This window comes from Barbus barbus (genome assembly GCF_936440315.1).
Source record: "Barbus barbus genome assembly, chromosome: 44".
NCBI classification, from domain to species: Eukaryota; Metazoa; Chordata; class Actinopteri; order Cypriniformes; family Cyprinidae; genus Barbus; species Barbus barbus.
In genome coordinates this window covers 19,409,038-19,429,010 of record NC_136722.1, presented here as the reverse complement: position 1 = coordinate 19,429,010, position 19,973 = coordinate 19,409,038, and the positions used below count along the sequence as shown (strand labels likewise).

The window sequence follows — 19,973 nt, the reverse complement described above, 5'->3', positions numbered from 1 at the left end:
CAGGTATAATTTCAAAAGTGATAAAAGGGCCGTAGTTGGGAATGCCATTGGACACTGATGGAAACTGGATTTTTTTTCTCCTCTATGCAAAGCAATAAAGAGTATTTGAATATCAGATGGGCCTTGTATGACCCATCACAATATTCTACACACAACCGGTAAAAAGATTTCTTCATGTTTTTGAAAGACCTTTTGCTCACCAAGGCTGCATTTAATAGATCGAAAATACTGTGAAAATAATAAAATTGTGGAATATTATTGCAGTTTAAAAGAACTGTTTTCTATTTGAATTTATTCTGAAATCTAATTTATTCCTGCAATGGCAAAGCTGAATATCAGCAGTCATTACTCCAGTCTAAAATGTCACATGATTCTTCAGAAAGTATTTGTTACTATCATTATCAATGTTGAAAACAGTTTCTTGTTGCTTAATGTTTTTGTGGAAACCATGATCCGCTACCATTCAAAAGTTTGGGGTAAGCAAGGTTTACATTTTTTTTGTTAAATAATACAGAAAGAAATGTAAAAAAATAATTCATGCTTTTATTCAACACGGAAGCAATAAATTGATGTGAAGACATTTATAATGTCAAAAAATATTTATATTTCAAATAAATGTTAAAGATTCTTTTGAACTTTCTATTCATCAACAAATCAAATAAGAAATTAGATTTTAAATTAAAATATATTCTAAATTGTAATATTTCTCAATATTACTGTTTAATATATATTTTGACCTGTGGTTTATGTTGAACCCCTAATCAGTTGATCTCGCACTTACAAAAAAAAAAACATGGGACAGTAATGGTTTCTTTGTGTGACCAAAATGTTGCAAAACATAGTAAAATCTCAAATCTCATTCATGCTTAATATACAATGTCAAGACAGATCATGATTGAGCATCATGAATTGATCATGAAAAGCAAAAGCATTTGGCGTCCCTGAAATCAAACCTGGCACAATGCGTCTTGAGAGTCTTAGATCTCAGACAAAAGTACAGTGAACAAATAACAGCTAATCTTCGAGTCGGTCCACAGTCCTTCTTGTGTATTGTTTGTGTTTGTCTGAGCTCTGCTGTATTGACAGCACCATCTGTTGCTGTGCTGCTGGAAGATGAGCCGGCTGACTGATAGCGACTTCTAAATTTATTCTCCTTCACATCAAAGGCACATGTTGTGCGTGCAGAACAATACTGGTACCATTAAACATCAGGATCCGACCTTTGGCAACCTTGAGCGCACAAACAACCCAGATTAATAACAATATTGCAAAGAAAAGTATCTATAAACAATATTGTTATGAGAGGGGCTGGAAATTGGCCAGCAGTTTCAATGAAGATCCAGATGAAAGTATTATTTCCTTTTATTTTTTTGTATTGTAAGACATATCAACAAAATCAAATATAATAATAAAAAAATATTACATCAATCGATGATGAACTTCAGTCCAACAGAACTCAACAGCAACATTCTGCAATAAAATTGGAGGGAAAAAATATTAATAACAAGCTTTATGTGTAATATATATATTGTTAATAAACATAAAAAATGTTACTTGACATTTGGAAGAAAGTTATTGCCTATATTTCATCATCAAAGCAAGCAATTCAAATAACTCTTTTAAAGGATATTTTAAAGGATATGAAGTAAAGATGGAGCTCCTGTAGGCTCATGATAGTACATCAACATCATCTTAAACAAATAGAAATGCTGGGTTAAAATTTATCTGGACACAAAAAAAAAATACAAAAATAAATCTTCAAGCTTCAAAATAAAGAGACTATCAAAAATCCAAACCAGTTATAATAATTTATCATAAAAATAATCAGCACATTAGTCCCCCACCCACTTCAACAGACATAACTATAAAAAATATATACATAAATACAAAAAGTGTTGGTCTTTTAACCCACCGGTTCAGTGTTTTTTCCCTCCTTTCTTTGGGTCCGCAGATTCCTGTTTAGGTTTTGCAGATCGGGCGAATTGCTGGAGTTTAAGTTAAGGCGTGATTTTGTTTGACAGTAAAGCACTTGTAATAATAAATTCTAGGTGTAACAAGCAAAAACACTGTTTTTGTTGGAAAAAGAAAGACAAAACATTTTGTCAGAAAGTTAATGCCAAATTGACTGAAAAACAAAGGATACCACCACAAGAGGTTTGTCGTTGAGAACATATCCATTGGTTTCCTTTAAGGCCTTCTCTGCGCTTCTCTCGCTGGGGAGCCCAATGAAGGCCTGACCTTTCATCCTCCCCTCTTTCATCAAAACAATATCAAACCTGACGGGAACAAACACACTTTATACAGCAGCACATGTTCATGAAGAACTCACCTTTATTCACCACTCCTGAGAAAAAGAGGAGTGGTGTTTTCTTTTCATTGGCTTTGATTGTGATTCGCGGAGTTGAGGCCCCAGACAAGGGCCTGAGGCATGACACAATGGTGCTTCCATGTTTCTCTCCTCCTCTGAGGAGATGTTGATATACCGGCCGTAGATGAACTTCAGATCCTGCGGAAAAGATTGAGCGGGGTTATGTAGCTGGTAATAAAGTGAGAACTGAGAGCTCTCAGGCTCTTCTAGACCACACTCTGAAGGGAATGTTATGCAATCTCAAGAATTTGCTATATGTGGAATACAAAAGTATATACTGTAAAAACTAGTCATAAAGGGTAATATTTCTCCAATGCAATTATTTGCATACCCACTTGGCCAATTAACAAAACTGACAAATATTTATTCATACATTAATAAATTATCTGGTTATCCAGAACTTGTCCAGTCCAAGAAAATAAATTTATAAAAACATGTGTAAAAATAATAATAATAATTAATAATTAACTAAACATTATCCAGTTATAAATTATTATAACTTTTATTACAAATTGTCCAGTTCAAGAAAATAAATGTATAGAACATATAGTAATAATAATAAAAACAATAAATTAATTAAAAATGATAAATGATCCAGTTATACATTTTTATAAATTATATTACAAATTGTCCAGTCCAAGAAAATATATGTACAAAACATATAATAATAATAATAATACAATTTTACTATTATTATTATTAATAATACTAATTAATAATCAATTAAATTATATTAAAAATAATAATATTGCACTATAATATATTATATACCTTAATATTTATCCGTAAATAAAAAACAGCTTATCCACTAATATTAAAATATTACATTATTAAAATAAATGAATTATCAAAATAAAAAATTATTTCCAAAACAAGTAATTTAATCCATAAATTGTCTAGTTATTCAAAGGTCTTAACCATAAAATAAATTAATAAATAAATACATAAAATATATAATACATTAAAAATAAAATAAAATATTTTTTCCATAAAGTTTGTTATCCAATAATTGTTCAGTCCAACTCATACACTGATATTAAAATACTATATTTGTTTTTACAATAAATAAATAAAATATCAATGCAAAATAAAAAAGTAATTATCCAGTTACATAGTAACTGTCTAGTCTAATTCATCCATTTAATGAATTAATGATATTGAGCATTTAGTTTTAATATTCAACTATTTAGTTTAAATTTTTTATTGATTTTTTTTGTCGGTAGCAGACACTTACTTTTTCTTCAACTTGCTTTGCAACATTCTTAGCATAAAGTCTGCAGGTTGGCTCTCCAGGTTCGTAATTTTTAAACACAGTCATTTTCTTCATCTCTATAAATGTATGAGTCAATAAAAAATAAATCAATAAAACAAATGCACACAATCATTAAATCTGAGAGATAAAGCTGTCCAACATACGTTTAGGAACGACTGATATAAAATAAATACATTAAGCAATCACTCGCAAACATCTGAAACATGCAAACATTCATATGACGACAGCCTGGTGTGCTTCATATCAAATATTAATTTCCTCTTTAAAGATCGCTGCATGTTTCTTGCAAACACTCGAAGGTAAATTCTTTACTAGAGCTTCTCAATTCTATTTGATGTTGTGTACTACAAAGAACAAAGGAGTATGCGTGCACAATTTGAGTGAGTGTTTCACCATCTCTGGAGAGTCTCCCTCTCTCTAACTCTCTCCTAGAGATGAACTCCGAGGGGATGTCCTCCTCTTCCTCCCTCTCTTCCTCGTGTCTGGGGACCTGAGTGCTTGGGTAGATTTTCCCAAACCCTTCTGCAGTGTCCTGAACAGAAACCTCCATCTCTGCCGTGTCTAGGAATAAGTTGCATAAACATAATTAGAGCGTGCTTTGAACTGTAACGGTGCTCAATTTCAATCTGCCTGAGACAGGCTGCCTGTTGCAAATTTCAACAATGACACCGAAGTCTTGTGTGAACATGTATCAAAATGACAAGCCTTGACTATTCAAAACAAACGCGGGATTGTTTTCTTGTCGCACACAAGCAAAAGCAAAAACAATTCCTGCAATCAATAGCAAAATGAAAGTAAAAACAGATAAAATGGAAAATCCATGCCAGAGGAAAAAGAATCAGGCGAGTGTATTAATCTCTGAGGGTGACACTGGTGTGTTTGCGTGGGGTCGCGCTCTGTGGGGTTTTCTTTCAGGTTCTTTCATAGCACAGTAGGAGATGTCACCTGGCAGTTGGCAGTAAGCCGTAAGCAAACGCGTATGAGGAATTATGGGAAGCAGCGAGGCTACACAAATCCTCGGGAAACTTGTCTGACAGATCTAGTGCCTAATGTGTACTAGAGCAAGAAGTGCTGATAAGTTTCCCTCAGAGAGGTGGATTCCTTTGACGTTTGTCGTCATTTAAACATATTGTTTATCATCAGCTAAACACGAGCATAATGGAAATAACTACCATCCCTGTGCTCTTTTCTTTTTAAAAAAGGTTAGGAAAGCTGTTTGTCTTTGACTTTGATAGGTTTTCCGTCTCGGTTTTAGGTCATAGATATTAATGGAAAACAAACAGGAAGATAAGGTAAACAAAAGACTGTGTATCTAAATTTGACCGCAGAGGACAACTTTTTTTGCTAAAAATTCCTTTGACAAAACTGCACACTGTAAGGAATTATTGTAACTTTAACAGTAAAAGCCTGTAAAATGTTACAGTAAAAAACTGTTAAATGGCTAACAGCAAGGTCCCTTACTATAAACAGTAGGGCAATTAATCACATCCAAAATGAAAGTGTGCACTGTGCATATTTATAGGTCTACAGTGGTGTGAAAAAGTGTTGGCCCCTTTCCTGATTTTTTTTATTTTTTTGCATGTTTGTCACACTTTAATTTTTCAGATCATCAAACAAATTTAAATATGAATAAAAGATAACACAAGTAAACACAACATGCCGTTTTTGAATGAAGTTTTTTATTATGAAGGGAAAACAAAATCCAAACCCACATGGCCCTGTGTGAAAAAGTGCTTGCCCCCTAAACCTAATAACTGGTTGGGCCACCCTTAGCAGCAACAACTGCAATCAAGCGTTTGCAATAACTTGCAATGAGTCTGTTACAGCGCTGTGGAGGAATATTGGCCCACTCATCTTGGCAGAATTGTTGTGATTCAGCCACATTGGAGGGTTATCGAGCATGAACCGCCTTTTTAAGGTCATGCCACAGCATCTCAATAGGATTCAGGTCAGGACTTTGATTAGGCCACTCCAAAGTCTTCATTTTGTTTTTCTTCAGCCATTCAGAGGTGGATTTGCTGGTGTGTTTTGGATCATTGTCCTGCTGCAGAACCCATGTTCGCTTCAGCTTGAGGTCACGAACAGATGGCCGGACATTGTCCTTCAGGGTTTTTTGGTAGACAGCTGAATTCATGGTTCCATTTATCACAGCAAGTCTTCCAGGTCCTGAAGCAGCAAAACAGCCCCAGACCATCACACTACCACCACAATATTTTACTGTTGGTATGATGTTCTTTTTCTGAAATGCGGAGTTACTTTTACGCCAGATGTAATGGGACACACACCTTCCAAAAAGTTCAACTGTTGTCTCGTCAGTCCACAGAGTATTTTCCCAAAAGTCTTGGAAATCATCAAGATGTTTTCTGGCAAAACTGAGACGAGCCTTTATGTTCTTTTTGCTCAGCAGCGGTTTTCGTCTTGGAACTCTTCCATGCAGGCCATTTTTGTCCAGTCTCTTTCTTATGGTGGAGTCATGAACACTGACCTTAACTGAGGCAAGTGAGGCCTGCAGTTCTTTAGATGTTGTTGTGGGGTCTTTTGTGACCTCTTGGATGAGTCGTCACTGTGCTCTTAGGGATAATTTTGGTTGGCCGGCCACTCCTGGGAAGGTTCACCACTGTTCCATGTTTTCTCCATTTGTGGATAATGGCCCTCACTGTGGTTCGCTGGAGTCCCAAAGCTTTAGAAATGGCTTTATAACCTTTTCCAGACTGATAGATCTCAATTACTTTGTTTCTCATTTGTTCCTGAATTTCTTTGGATCTCAACATGATGTGTAGCTTTTGAGGATCTTTTGGTCTACTTCACTTTGTCAGGCAGGTCCTATTTAAGTGATTTCTTGATTGCGAACTGGTGTGGCAGTAATCAGGCCTGGGTGTGGCTAGAGAAACTGAACTCAGGTGTGATAAACAAACAGTTATGTTTTAAAGGGGGGGGGGGGGGGGGGGCAAACACTTTTTCACACAGGGCCATGTGGGTTTGGATTTTGTTTTCCTTTCATAAAAACATGCTAAAAAATAAAAAAAACAGGAAGGGGCCAACACTTTTTCACACAACTGTATATAAATATACACACAAACATAGTATGTAAACACAAACTTATTTTTTTTTGGATGCAATTAATCATGACTAAGCGATTTCACAGCCCTAATATACAGTGAAAACTGTATAAAAACGTAATTTAATTTATTTGTAAAGTAAAATACTGTTAAATTTCCAATTTTTGGAAGTGAAAAAGAACAAGTTCCCAGAATGTTTTGTGTAAAACTATCTGACGCTTTTTCGTTGAAATCACTTTCTTCTTAGCTTCTTAGGCAAAATCTTATTAAATTAATTATGTGATGATAATGAATGATGATTATGATTATGTATTGACCTCAGCTTGTGTAAAAGCTATGATGATGTATGATGTATGATGTATGATGATGTATGATTCTGCATGTGGCTTTATTCACTACCTGTGTTTTGCTGGTTGTTGGTATACTATAAAGGTACAAAACAGATTTAGAATTTTAGTAGATTGGTATATTAAAGGGGTCATATGATGCGATTTCAAGTCTTCCTTTCTCTTTGGAGTGTTACAAGCTGTTTGTGCATAGATAAGATCCCTGAAGTTGCAAAGACTAAAGTCTCAAAACCAAAGAGATATTCTTTATAAAACTTAAGGACTTGTCCACGCCCCCCTAAAACAGCTCATTCAAACACGCCCCCACGGCTACATCACGATGTGGGGAGATTTTCATAACACTGCCCAAATGTATACGCAATGAAAGACGGCGTGATTTTTATTCTCGCTGTATTATTGTTTCTGCCGCCGGCGCCATGTCGTAGAGACGCTGTGTTTCGTTGTGAAAGTGAAACTACTTTGTTTGGGATTCCAAAAGAGGACACAAGTAGAAATAAGTAGTTAAGTTGTTGAATCAGTATTTACAACATTGTTCCAGAGCAATACAACGCAAATATTCGAGTGTGTGCAGCACATTTTACGGAGGACTATTTCCTGAACCTGGCAGGAGAGTAGCCTACAATGCTGGCTTGCTCAAAGGCTGTTTCTATAAAGTGGGGCCATTCCAACTTTGCAAGGACAGTCTGGTGCTTCTGACTCACAGCCTGTAAGTACATTTCTGCTACTGACGATTCAAGCGAGTTTTGAGCATTGTAGAGTAGCTCTTGTTGTTTGTCGTTTCTCCGATTACAAATACAGACATGGTAATGTTTACGCGGCGCGATGCAACGCGATGCGTAAAGAGACAGTATAAGTCATTATAATCAGTAATTATGTCCCCACTGGATGCAACAAATGCTTAGTTTGTAATGGGTTTTATTGTTTTAGTCTCATCGGCGTTATGATACTTCATCACAATGTGAGGGGCATAACATTTCCGTCACACGCTTGAGGTATTCGGCCAATCACAATGCACTGAATAGCTGGCTAATAAGAGCCGGACTCGCTTCTCAGAACGATGAGCTTTGTAAAAATCGCTAAAAAAGGCGGGGCATATAGGAGTAACAATAATGTACAGTATGTGGAAAATAATGTGTTTTTTTTTTTTTTTACTTTAAACCACATAAACACATTGCATTACACCAAATACACAAAATATTGTTATTTTTTACCAATGGCATATGACCCCTTTAACATTATATCAGTTTATACAGGTTTCCATTAATTTCCTTAATTTCAATTCATAAAACCTGAAATGTTGCTACGGTATTTTTTAAGGTAAATATCTGGCAACCACATCTGCCGTTTTTTAAATTTTACAGTGCTCTGAAAAGATTTGTGTGTGTTTGTTTTAGTTTGATCATTCCATCATTTCTGATTCCCAAATAAAGTTTCAGGGTTATCCTGACGCAGGGGAGGGTCTCAACGCCTCGTGGCGAGAGCAGCTCGGCCTGCTGACAGCCCGATACATAAAATCTTCTCTCCAGCTGAGTCACTATTCTCAGGGCTAATTGCTGTGTTAATTGAGCAGGTCCGCTCAAGATGGATGACTGAACCTGGGGCGCATTCGGTGATGCAGGCGTATAGATAAATGGATGATGTGGAAGGAGTGGCGGGGGGCGTGAAGTCTTACCTTCAGTTGCATCTGCGTATTGCGGTTCCTGATTCTGTCTGGGACCCTTGAGGATGGTGGACACCTCAGCCGATATATGGAACTCAATCTTTTTCTGTCCAAGCGTCTGAGGTTGCTCGAACACGTCTGATGGCTGCAGTACTGGGCCTGAGGGGCTGTGAGATACACTGAGCTATCTTTTTGTATTGCTGAAGGTGGTCATTTGAAACTAAAAGGTGCAGTTTAGTTTTACTTAATTAATGATAAAGAAGCTTGTGGTTGAGTGAAAAGCAGCTGAGAGTTTACCCGTGGGAATCTGGTTTGGGAATAAACAGGAGGTCTTTTAGTTTGGGTTTCTTTCTCTTGGAAGAAGTCTTTGTTCTCAACGGTCTTTTACATGGCTGGTTAACAAGCCCCATCAGTCTGATCATCCTTTGTAGAAAGCAGAGAGAAGAAGTGAGAAGCTATTAAACATGTATGGCTTTTGAACGCAAGGCAAAACAGGGGAACAAAACAAACAAACCGAACATTTTACAACTTTCAGCTGCTTCCATTCTAGAGGCTGACAATCTGTCAATGAGAAAACGTGCCAATGCTGGTGATGCATAGTTAAAAATACTACCAGTTATTTTTAGATATTGGACAAGAGATTGCATTCACGTTTTAGGCAAGTGGAAGATACAAAAATGGTTAATAATAATCTGTCTGGAGGAGAAATATCCCTGTAAAGTATTGTAAGGCCAGAAAATTGATTTATTCATCAGTATTGGCTGATATTAGAGATACTATAATTATCTATGCTCATTTATCTTATTTTTTACATACAGATAAGATAATTGTCTAACAACCACTTAAAATTCTTTTTAAAAAACACTAATAATTTAATAACACTGTTAAATATAATCTTTAGCAATATTTTATAATGTTGTGTGATGCTTAAACTTTAAGCAACTTTAAAACATTTATTTTTTATTTTTAGTGTATTTATTTTTTTTATTTTTTTTTATTTATACAAAATTGTAATTATCTTTATTGATTATTTAATGGTTATTGGTCATATGAAAAAAGATTGTCTTATCTGCTGTACTGTACATTCATTCAAAAATCCTCACCGTTTTGTGTTAAAAAAAAATGTCCCTGGTTAAATTATACATTTTATAATCTTTTTTTTTTTTTAGGGTATTTTAACTATAACTATCTCATTATAAAATGTCCCTGGTTAAATTATACATTTTATAATGAGATAGTTATAGTTAAAATACCCTAAAAAAAAAAAAGACCCACCAAGGCTGCATTTATTTGATAATAAAAAAAAACAATAAAACCAGTGATACTCTGAAATATTATTACAATTATAAATACCTGATTTCTTTTTAAATATATTTTAAAATGTAATATATTCCTGTGATGAAAAGTCTTCAATGTCACATGATCCTTCAGAAATCATTGTAATTTACTGATTTAATGCTCCAGAAAAACTTCTTATTATCAATTTTTAAAACAATTGTGAACAACTTGCTTGCACACACTGCCTAATAATAGTTACCTACTAACGTCAAACTACTTCAACAGCTTGTAGACAAAATAGAAAGGTGGAAAATCAGCTACCTCTCCTTGTCCTCCTCATCTCCACTTTCATACTCAGATTCTTCTTCACTGCCCGACGCCCCCTCCTCGTGCTCCGGGAGAGGAGGGTTCTCTGGGGGGAATGGTGGGGGCATGGGCGGCATTGGGCCTGGAGGCATCTCAAACTGAAACGGTGCAGATGAGTGGGTTACAGCTTCTCAAGAGCTCCTTCGCACAGCCGTATAGCTCATCAGTATTAGCAGAGCACTTATATTGATGGGATTCAGTAAAAAGCAAAGCATTGGGGATGAGGCTGAATCCAAGATGTGATTCATATAATACATTCGTCATCATGCTGCCCTGATTGTTTGAGTTAAGATAAACATTGCAAAAGCGCATAACCAACTCACCATTGGCGGAGGAGCCGTCACTGGTCCAAACGGGCAGGGAAGGTTCATCTTATTCATCAAGTGAAGAACCTGTGGAGGAACTTGTTCACTTGATGAAGAAAAGAGTATGTGTGTTTCCACACACCTGGTACTGTGTATTTCTTGGACACAAACATTAATTGTGACCCTGGCTCCATATGTAACCCAGATTGCTGTGTGGGAATATATTTAGGCTCTGAAACGAAGCTCTGAGCAACAGATTTAATGTGTTTAAAGCGCCAGCCTGTTTCTCAGAAATCTAGCGCCACCAAAAGGCAGCCTGGGAAATTATAAAGGCTCCTTGGTGTTTTACAAAACGGTGCGGTGTAGCTTAAGGGAAAATGTTAAATACATCACTCATCCCTCCCACATGAGCGCGATATTAATACCATCAGAATAATTCCATGCAAATATTGTGGTTTGATGTTTTAGAGACTGGACTTGATTTGGAATAAAATCACATTAGTGCCAGTCTGAGAGAGCTGAGAATGAACGTTTTTCTGTTTTGTTTACCTGATATGAACTAAAAACCTGAAAATAGGAAACATATACTGATACGCAAGAGGTAAGCCTACAGATGCACGTGTTTACACATTCCCAACATGAACTGATAAATAAAACAACAAAAAAAGATAAGGAAAAAATCTTTGTAGCCTCTACTCACTTGAACGTAGAACTTGGGCACGCTCAGAAGAGTGTGTACAATGTTTGTCAAAATTCCACTTGAAGGAGGAGGGTATAAATATTTCAGCGTTGGATTTGTTTGAAATTTCAACCTGCAGGAAGAAAGAAAAATGAAAAATTGCCAGCCGTTAGTCTCGGAGAGGAGACAGGGAAACATTTCCAGAAATGCTACCCGTGTCAAAATGCATGCACATAATGGTGAAGCATAAATATAAGAGCGAGGTACAAACATTTGGCTGTTTCATAAATGCCCACGCCTGCAAAACACAACTGCGTTTGGGAATGGGAGAGCAGCTACTCTTCAGTAGTTCACTCTACACCACAAAAACATTTTATATTTTATTATTTTTGATTATAAAAATAAAGAGCAGTATATAACTTGCACAAAACGTCAACACATAAACATACACACAACAATCTAACTGGCAATTTTTAAATATTAATTTCTCTACAAAAAAATGAGAAATTTCCAATACAGGGAAAACTATGCAACAATGTGCTTTTAATATTTCATAAAGACATCAATAGACTAGTTTAGTGATGTTTTGCTATTTTGACACAGTAAGACCAGGATTTTATGAAAATTTTAATAATAATTGTTAAAATCTAATAACTCATTTAATAATAATTATTATAATAACAATGACAATTTAAGTGTCTCTCATTAGTTATAAAAGAACATTAATTTATCTAAAATATAATTGATCTGTTTTTAATTATATATATATATATATATATATATATTTAAAAACAGATCAATTATATTTTAGATAAATTAATGTTCTTTTAAGGGAAAATGTTTAAAAAATTCAAAAAAATCTCTCTCTCTCTCTCTATATATATATATATAGAGAGAGAGAGAGAGAGAGAGATTTTTGCGAATTTTTTTAATAAAAGATCAAAAGGATTAACAATGCAGATTAATTTTCACAGCCTTCTTTGATCATATTTACCAAGGGTGCTGATATATTTGGCCATGACTGTATATCTATATATACACACACACACACACACACACATATATGTATATAAAATAGCTTTAAAAAAGAGCTTTAAAAGTGGTAAACATATATATATATATATATATATATATATATATATATATATATATATATATATATATATATATATATAAATAAATAAAAGGTACGTGTTACCCACAACTCCCTACTCCAAGATCCAGCTTATGCATTTTATGCTCCTTATGTTGCATGGACTACTCTTGCAAACCAAACGCTTTGAATGTCAAGAGACTCTTTCAAGTTGAATTTGATTGCGTATTCTATCATCGAAACGGTCTGCACTTCATTCTGAGCATCACACCACTGAAAGACATGCTTATCAGGCGACCCCGCTCTGTGCACGAGCAGCTCTGGTGGAATTAAATAAAAATCTGTCACGGCTCCGCTCGTTAAGTGAAGGTGAGGTGCGGGCTCCTCGTGCAAAATTATATCTTAGCCCACGGTCTCTTTATCAAAGGCCACCTGGTGCCACCACATGGCAAGAGCAGACGGGCTGTCACCGCAGAACAGACACTCTGAGACATGGGCCTGTAATTGGACATGAGACGGATGGTGACAGCCACGGATGGTGACTCAACTTCCTCCCTCCATCTTTCTCTGTTCGCTGTGGGCACTTCCTACTGTGTTACCAGGACCTGAACTACTGACACCAGGTGTGGGATGTCAACCGGGAGCCTTAGCCTGTCTCAAATCTCCAGTGACATCATAAAACACAGTGGCACGATGAGATGGCTCATGCAGAGGAAGTCAATGTACTGATCAAAAAACACAGATGTATGTGCACACCTACCCCAGACTGGGAGCAATGCTGTTATCCACCAGAGGAATGTTGTTTTGTTGTTTTTCTTTCTTCCCCTTCTCAGATTGGGCAGCAGCACCACTGAAACATAAGAAAAATAGATGAGTTATTATTAGTAAAGAAATATAAGGGTGTTTATTCAATTATGGGCATCTTTGGCCCTATGAACTCTTAAAACACTTTCTTCAAACACTAGTTTAATTTGTCTACTAATTGTAAATAAATTGTCTACTTTCGAACTAAAAACTTAATATGTACTTACGTCATATGAGAGTTAGGTCATTCTTCATAAAAAGGTACACCTTATCTCAAATTATGTACTGTGTTTAATATGATTATGTGTTGGAAACTACATTTTTTATTTTTTGGTATAAAATGACTACTTTGTCTTGTTAAGGCTAATTTCATAGCTAGTATCTAATATATCCCAGATACACGATTAAATGATATTTTCACACTATTTTGCATAATCTGACCAAATTAAAGCTTGATTACACTGTAAAAATGATTTTTCAAAGTTGTAAATAAAACCAAGATTACTGGAGGACTTATTTTAAGGAAAAAAAAATTCATGTTTAATTCAACGTGTTTCTTACTGTTTTCATAATTGTAAAATTTACTAAAAAAATTTGCTCCACACCAGTTTCTTTTAGAGTAGAAATTATTCACAACAGGAATTTACTGTTTACAATTGATAGTTGATCCTATTTTTCATTACACATCATAAGTCTCATATTTTATCTCAAATAAACTGACAATTTTATCACCATGGCAAGTAAACTAACTTTTAATAAAACTTTATAAGAGGCAAATTGACTTTGTCAGGAAGGAAATTATGTGTATTTATGTATATCATTTTTGTGAACATAATCAATGTATGACAGCTTATATTTGAAGGGAAGGAACAGAAATAGCTGAAAGTCGATTATTATTGATTTTTGCCATTTACCTCTTAGACACTGGTGGGTCTTTCAAAACAGTGGCATGGTCTTGATCTTTCGCAAACTCAACCACTAGTGTGTGACTCAGGATTCTCAGCTGATGAAGTCTGTTCAGTGCCTGTGGGTGGAAAGAAACAATCCGGTTTACTAGCATATGTCCAAACCGGCTCTTAAACCACAAGAGAAGCATGTGTATTTTAGTTTTACCTTAGAGGCTGAGGTCTCACTCCTGAAAGTTGCAAATGCCCTATGTTTCTGCAGATGACAACACAATTAGGTCAGCTGTATTTATTCACTCCATCATTTACCCACAGCAATTTGCAGCTTTCATACTTGCAAATCTTGCAACTTACTAGGGGTCCCTTCTCTGACAGCACTTTGACAGATGAAGCACAGAAAATATTTCAGGAGATCCTCCTTTTCATCTCTGTTGAGTTCTCTGGGCAGATGTCGTACGATGAGGGTTTTGCTTTTCTTTGTTTGAACGTCTGCCTCGTCTGCCTCTGCCATGATTCATGCCTCTGCCATTAAAAGACAAACAATTAAATCGATCAGTAACTCATCTATTCATGATGCAAATAACATGTGGAAACTTAAGATGAGCTGAGGGTTTGTTTTTGTTATAAAAAGACTTGCTGCATTATTAATTCAAATTTACAGGTAAACTTTCATTCTGATTTATTGTCCACAAAGCTTTCCTTAACATTGCACATCAAATTAATGTTTTAAATGTTTAATAATTTAACAAATTTTATATGTCCCCAATATCAAAATAAACTAAAACAAAGACAAGCACTTTGACATATATTAGCAAATCTCACTAATAACTGCAACATATTTGACTAAATTTATTATTTACATATTATTTACATATTTGTCATTATTTATGGTGTTTATATATCTCCTTCCAACCAAATTCCCATTACTGCAATGCAACAATAAATATATCATTCCTCCCAAGACAAATACAAAAACACAGCTAAATTGAATAATATCTTACCATTACACTGTAAAATAATAAGTTATTATTATTTTGCATTACAGTAGTAAAACTAATGACGTGTTTCAGCATTAATGAGAACTTGTGGGAAATGTGACATAACGGATTTCAAAAGTTTCATAAAATTCCCCTTTGCAGATATTACTCTCATTATTAATTTTTTTTTTTTTTAATTAAATAAACTGCATGGCTTAATGCAGTGCTATAATAGAGTATAATTTTTCATGATGTTATTAAAACTGCAGCGCATCTGTCCGGAACTGAATTTAAGCATCTAGTGTTGCTCAGGGGGATGAAGTTGGAAACACATTATCTGCTCAGGATAAAGAGGACTAACGCAGCACCATATCTGGTCCTTATCTAACACAGAAGGACACTTTGGATTTGCATTTAAGGAGTAACAGGTTTAAGACTTTGTTAGTAAGTAAACAGGTTAAAAATTAGCAAATGCACATGCAAGTCTCGAAGTTTTGTTCTGAAGCGAGCCTCACAAATCATTAGCTTCAGCAGCTCAAAACTCGGGGACAAAGGAGCTTAAAGTTAAAATATAACAACAATAAATAAACATTGCGCTACTATAGAAATATAGACTACTATAAAGATAATAACTGAGACATGTGAATGTTTATGAGAGATGTGAGACAAACCTACCCGGTTAAAATGTTCTTCCGCACAAAGTTTGTGGGCGTGTCTAATGAGGAAATCTGATACCTGATTGGTTGAATGTGGGTCATTCACATCACCGATTGGTTCGCAATGCACATCAATCACAAACGGTCCAAATTCAGAAAAAAAAATTTTTCCTGCCAGGAGATGGCACTGTTGTTAACTAAATTAATCAGTATCAGCATTTTAGACAAGTTTTTTTTCAATGTTTAGCCAGTAAAGAGGCTTTTAACTTTAAGCAAGCTGTTTTATTTATATTTTAATAATTTTCTAAAAATTGTAGTAATAAAAAAAATACTATTTAAAAATAGTAGTAGTTGAAAATAATAATTACAGCTCTAATTATTAATAATATAATAATAAATATAAAAAAGTTGCCATGTATTATTTATTCCCATTTTCTTTCTTACAGTAATGTAGTTAATCGGGTGAAATGGTTAAACTTGGTGAAAGTGTATTTGTGTCAGTGTGCCAAACACAAATTTAACTTTATAATTGTTAATGTCTTGACTCTATTGGTTTTTCTCTGTAAAGCTCGTGGTATGTGGAAATCAGACAAATGTGTGTACGGCTGGCATTTGACCAAGCCAAATTATGGCCTCCCTTCCTCCTTCCCAGTTATACCATACTGCCCCTCTGTGTCCTGAGTCCCACTTATTCAGGATTTTTCTCCATGACACCCCTGTTTCACATTTTTTTTTTTTTTTAAAAAGGCATATCCAGTGAGCTTGAAAGTTGGCAACAGTTTATGTTTGCTTAGAGTGGGCTAGCGGTTGCAGATCTGGATTGGTTGTCCCCATTGTGCCTTACAAATACAAATGATTTGCTGAATTTCAGTCCATGGCATATTGGCTATTAGCTTTGAATTTCTTTGAGATATGAAAAGTAACTTCATTAGAGCATAATATCAAACCCGATGACAGCCTTTATGAGTTCACTTTCATACTCTGGGAACAATCACAGAGGACTGACCCCGGTTTATGGGCCAACTTAACTTGGAGATTGTCCTCACTATTGTCAGACAGCCTCCAAATTCCAGTGCAAATGAAGTTTTTTCATTGCAGACAACATGGGCATTCCTTACAGGGGGAACAATGCCCCCTTTCAGCCTGGCTGGCTCTGAAATTTCACAGGTGAAGGGAGGAGCGGAAGGTATAATCCCTGACCGAACAGTCCGAGCCTGGAGAGAGTGGGGAAGGGGGCTGCCTGCCTCTGACCACCCTGTCAGCTGGCCCACAAGTGACAGAAACGTGTCAAAAAAGAAAGGCATGTGCCCCATCAGCATTGCCTTGTGAAGCATAAATCAGCTTTCATGCTGACTACTCATGGTCAGACAGTACTGTGAACTGTCTAGAAGCATGTCGGTCATTGTTTGATGGTGGTGACTAATGTGCATGTCATTTGCTTTGAGAAGAAAAAAATATATATATATAATATATATATATATTACTGTTTTTTTTTTTTTTTTGCAGATTATTGAAATGGTCCTGCTGTATTAAAAATTAATTTCACCAGATAAACCACACAGTCACTCATTATTTATTATATTATATTATATCATGCTTATATAAATGGTTCTGTGGAATTACAAATGAAATTTTGCAGTTAAACTCTGCAGTATCTCTTTTTATTATTTTTGTTATATATATTTTCATTTATTTTAATACTATATTTCTGGCTGCTTATTTAAATAGTCCTGATGTGATACAAATTAAATTTTGCAGGTAAACCATCCAGTCTCTACCTACCTACCTACTTAATAACTACATAAATACATAATACCTAATAAATAACTTAATAATTCATTCATTCATTCATTTATTTGTTTATTTTGTGGATTTTCTGTAGCTTGGTCCTGCTGTGTTACTGGTTAGGTTTTGCAGGTAAACTGTGTAGTTTTTATGTATTTACTTTGTTTGTGTAATATAATATAATAATGTCTGTTGATTGATTGATTGATTGATTGATTGATTGATTTCAAACATACTAGATTATCAAGTGCAGAGGTTAATGGACAAAATCCACAGTAGTTAATTTCTTTGAATATTCATTTTTGTAATGAGCTAAATTAGAGATAACTGTATTAATACAAACCGACTAACAATGAATACCTTAAAAGGGTAATATGATGACCATTGAAATCAGTAAAAGCACTTTCTGGATCAACACAAGCAGAGACACCACATTCCTCGAGCTGTAATTTATATGACAGCTCTAAAACAAGCCTGCTGTCCTTGCTGTAGGCGAAGAATTCCCAAATGTTCAGAAACAGCCAGAGTTTTATGTCTAAAGGAAAGTAAATAAACGGGAAGCAAAAGCATCACAGCTTATTTTTTATACAGTTATTTTAAGATGCTTATAAACTTTTATATCCTGCACAGTAGCGAAAATCCTCTGAGAACATTCTTAAAAGAAGTGAGTAAATAAATGGTCTTATTTTGAGCAGAATTTGGAGTTTTGTGGCTTTTGTAGCAAATATATTTAAAATTCACAATGCAGTCTTTCTGATATTGGTGACTCATCTTGCACTCAAAAGTGTTTATGTTATGGATTAAATACTCTCTAAACTGACATTGTCTCATCCCGTAATAACTACTTCTGATCAATAGCCAGTTTCAAATCATAGTTCAAGTGTGACGTAAATTAATTGGATTTAATTGGAGTAAAAAGTACTGGCAGGCAGTGTGTTTTCGTGTGTGTGTGTGTGTGATTAAAGTTAGCAAAATTGCAGAAGTTAGCAAACTGCTTACACTTTAAATCAAACTGATAGCAAGACTGACACCACTGCTTCCCTTTGCTGTCTTCCTCTCTCTAAAAGTGAAAGGAAGGATTTCATCAGATGTTATTTTACAGAGTAAGTAAGACACTTGCTAAGTAATTCCTCATGTCATTTGGTACAAGCATTCATCAAGAAAACCGAGAAGATCTACTGTATGTGTCGTCATTTTAGACCACCGCTCCCAGATCACACCCTCTCCCCTCATTCTCCATTTTTCTCTCACCTTCTCTCTGTCTGTCTCTGACTTTCTCTTTAACAGGCCTTCAGCGCCTGCCAACGTCCAAACAACATGCCGTTGACACAGTGCTTCTACTTTGGGGTGATTTTGGTCTTACTCGGGTTGTAATTAAGACAGATGAAACAATGCTCCAGTGGAGTGGATTAGAGTTATCACTCCTTTAATTAGTCCCAGTACAACGGAAAATGAGGTCCATATGATGGTGATATCAGAGCAAGCCAGATTCCTGAGCAATGTGCTATGCAGATGTGAGCTCAATACAATGGAAGCAAGCTAGCCCGGCTTTCTTTAAACATTCTGTTTTGTCATGCTTTGCTCTGGTTTTGATATGACAAAAGTCTCTGAGGCTTGTGACAGAATGCTAACTAGACAGCTTTTTTGTTTCATTTTGCAAGACAATATTATGCTAATGGTCATAAAAACTAGAGACGATTTTTTTCCTGCAGTTAGCAGGTTGATATACAGCAGATGTACGTAATACCAGTGCTCAGTGACTTTGTTCCAGTGTTTTAAGTGGCTGTTCTCCAGTGTTTACAGACAGTGACTTTCATCCTGTGATTTCAGATAGCACCTTCATGCCAGTGATCTGAGGTTATTTCAGACAGAAAGCTACCTTTACTGCAGTGTTTCCAGACAGTGACTGTTGTCCAGTGATTTCAAACTTTAACTCTTCTGCATTGTTTTCAGACAGTGACTGTTTTACAGAGATTTCACAGTATGTGAACACTGTTTTACACCAGTGTGTAACTGTGACTTTTTATCCATTTCAGACAGTGATTTTTCTCCACAACGATTCCAAATAGTGACTGATATCTGGTGCCTGTGCTCCAGTGATTTCAGACGGTGCTGTGCATGATTTCAGGTGATTTAAGACCATACAGTGTTTTCATTCAATGCCTGTGGTTTGAGACAATAACTTTTTTTTTTTAGATACTACTGTGTTTTCCAGTGATTTGAGATGGCACTCAAGTGGTTAGTGACTGATTTCCAGTTATTGCAGAGGGTACTTCTGCCCAGTGATTTCGGATAGTGGCATAATTTCAGCCAATGCAGTGTTTTCAGACAGCTCCAGTGATTTGAGACTGTGAAATCTGTGATTTCTGACAGTGACTATGCTCTAGTTTTTCTTCAGATAGAGACTGTGTTCTAGTG

General features: G+C 35.5%; 1 protein-coding gene across 1 annotated transcript; it reads right to left on the bottom strand.

Moving 5' to 3' along the window:
• Positions 1–525: 525 nt before the first annotated feature.
• On the bottom strand, positions 526–14,648 carry LOC306862962 (RNA-binding region-containing protein 3-like; the record flags this gene model as incomplete). Its single annotated transcript, XM_079406080.1, is given in 17 exon segments — positions 526–1,230; positions 1,424–1,470; positions 1,913–1,985; positions 2,144–2,276; positions 2,436–2,506; positions 3,603–3,697; positions 4,035–4,202; positions 8,720–8,874; positions 9,005–9,130; positions 10,307–10,449; positions 10,675–10,743; positions 11,357–11,468; positions 13,189–13,278; positions 14,147–14,256; positions 14,346–14,393; positions 14,492–14,536; positions 14,538–14,648. Coding segments are annotated over 15 exon segments (1,545 nt in total). The 3' UTR covers positions 526–1,230; positions 1,424–1,470; positions 1,913–1,916.
• Positions 14,649–19,973: the final 5,325 nt, after the last annotated feature.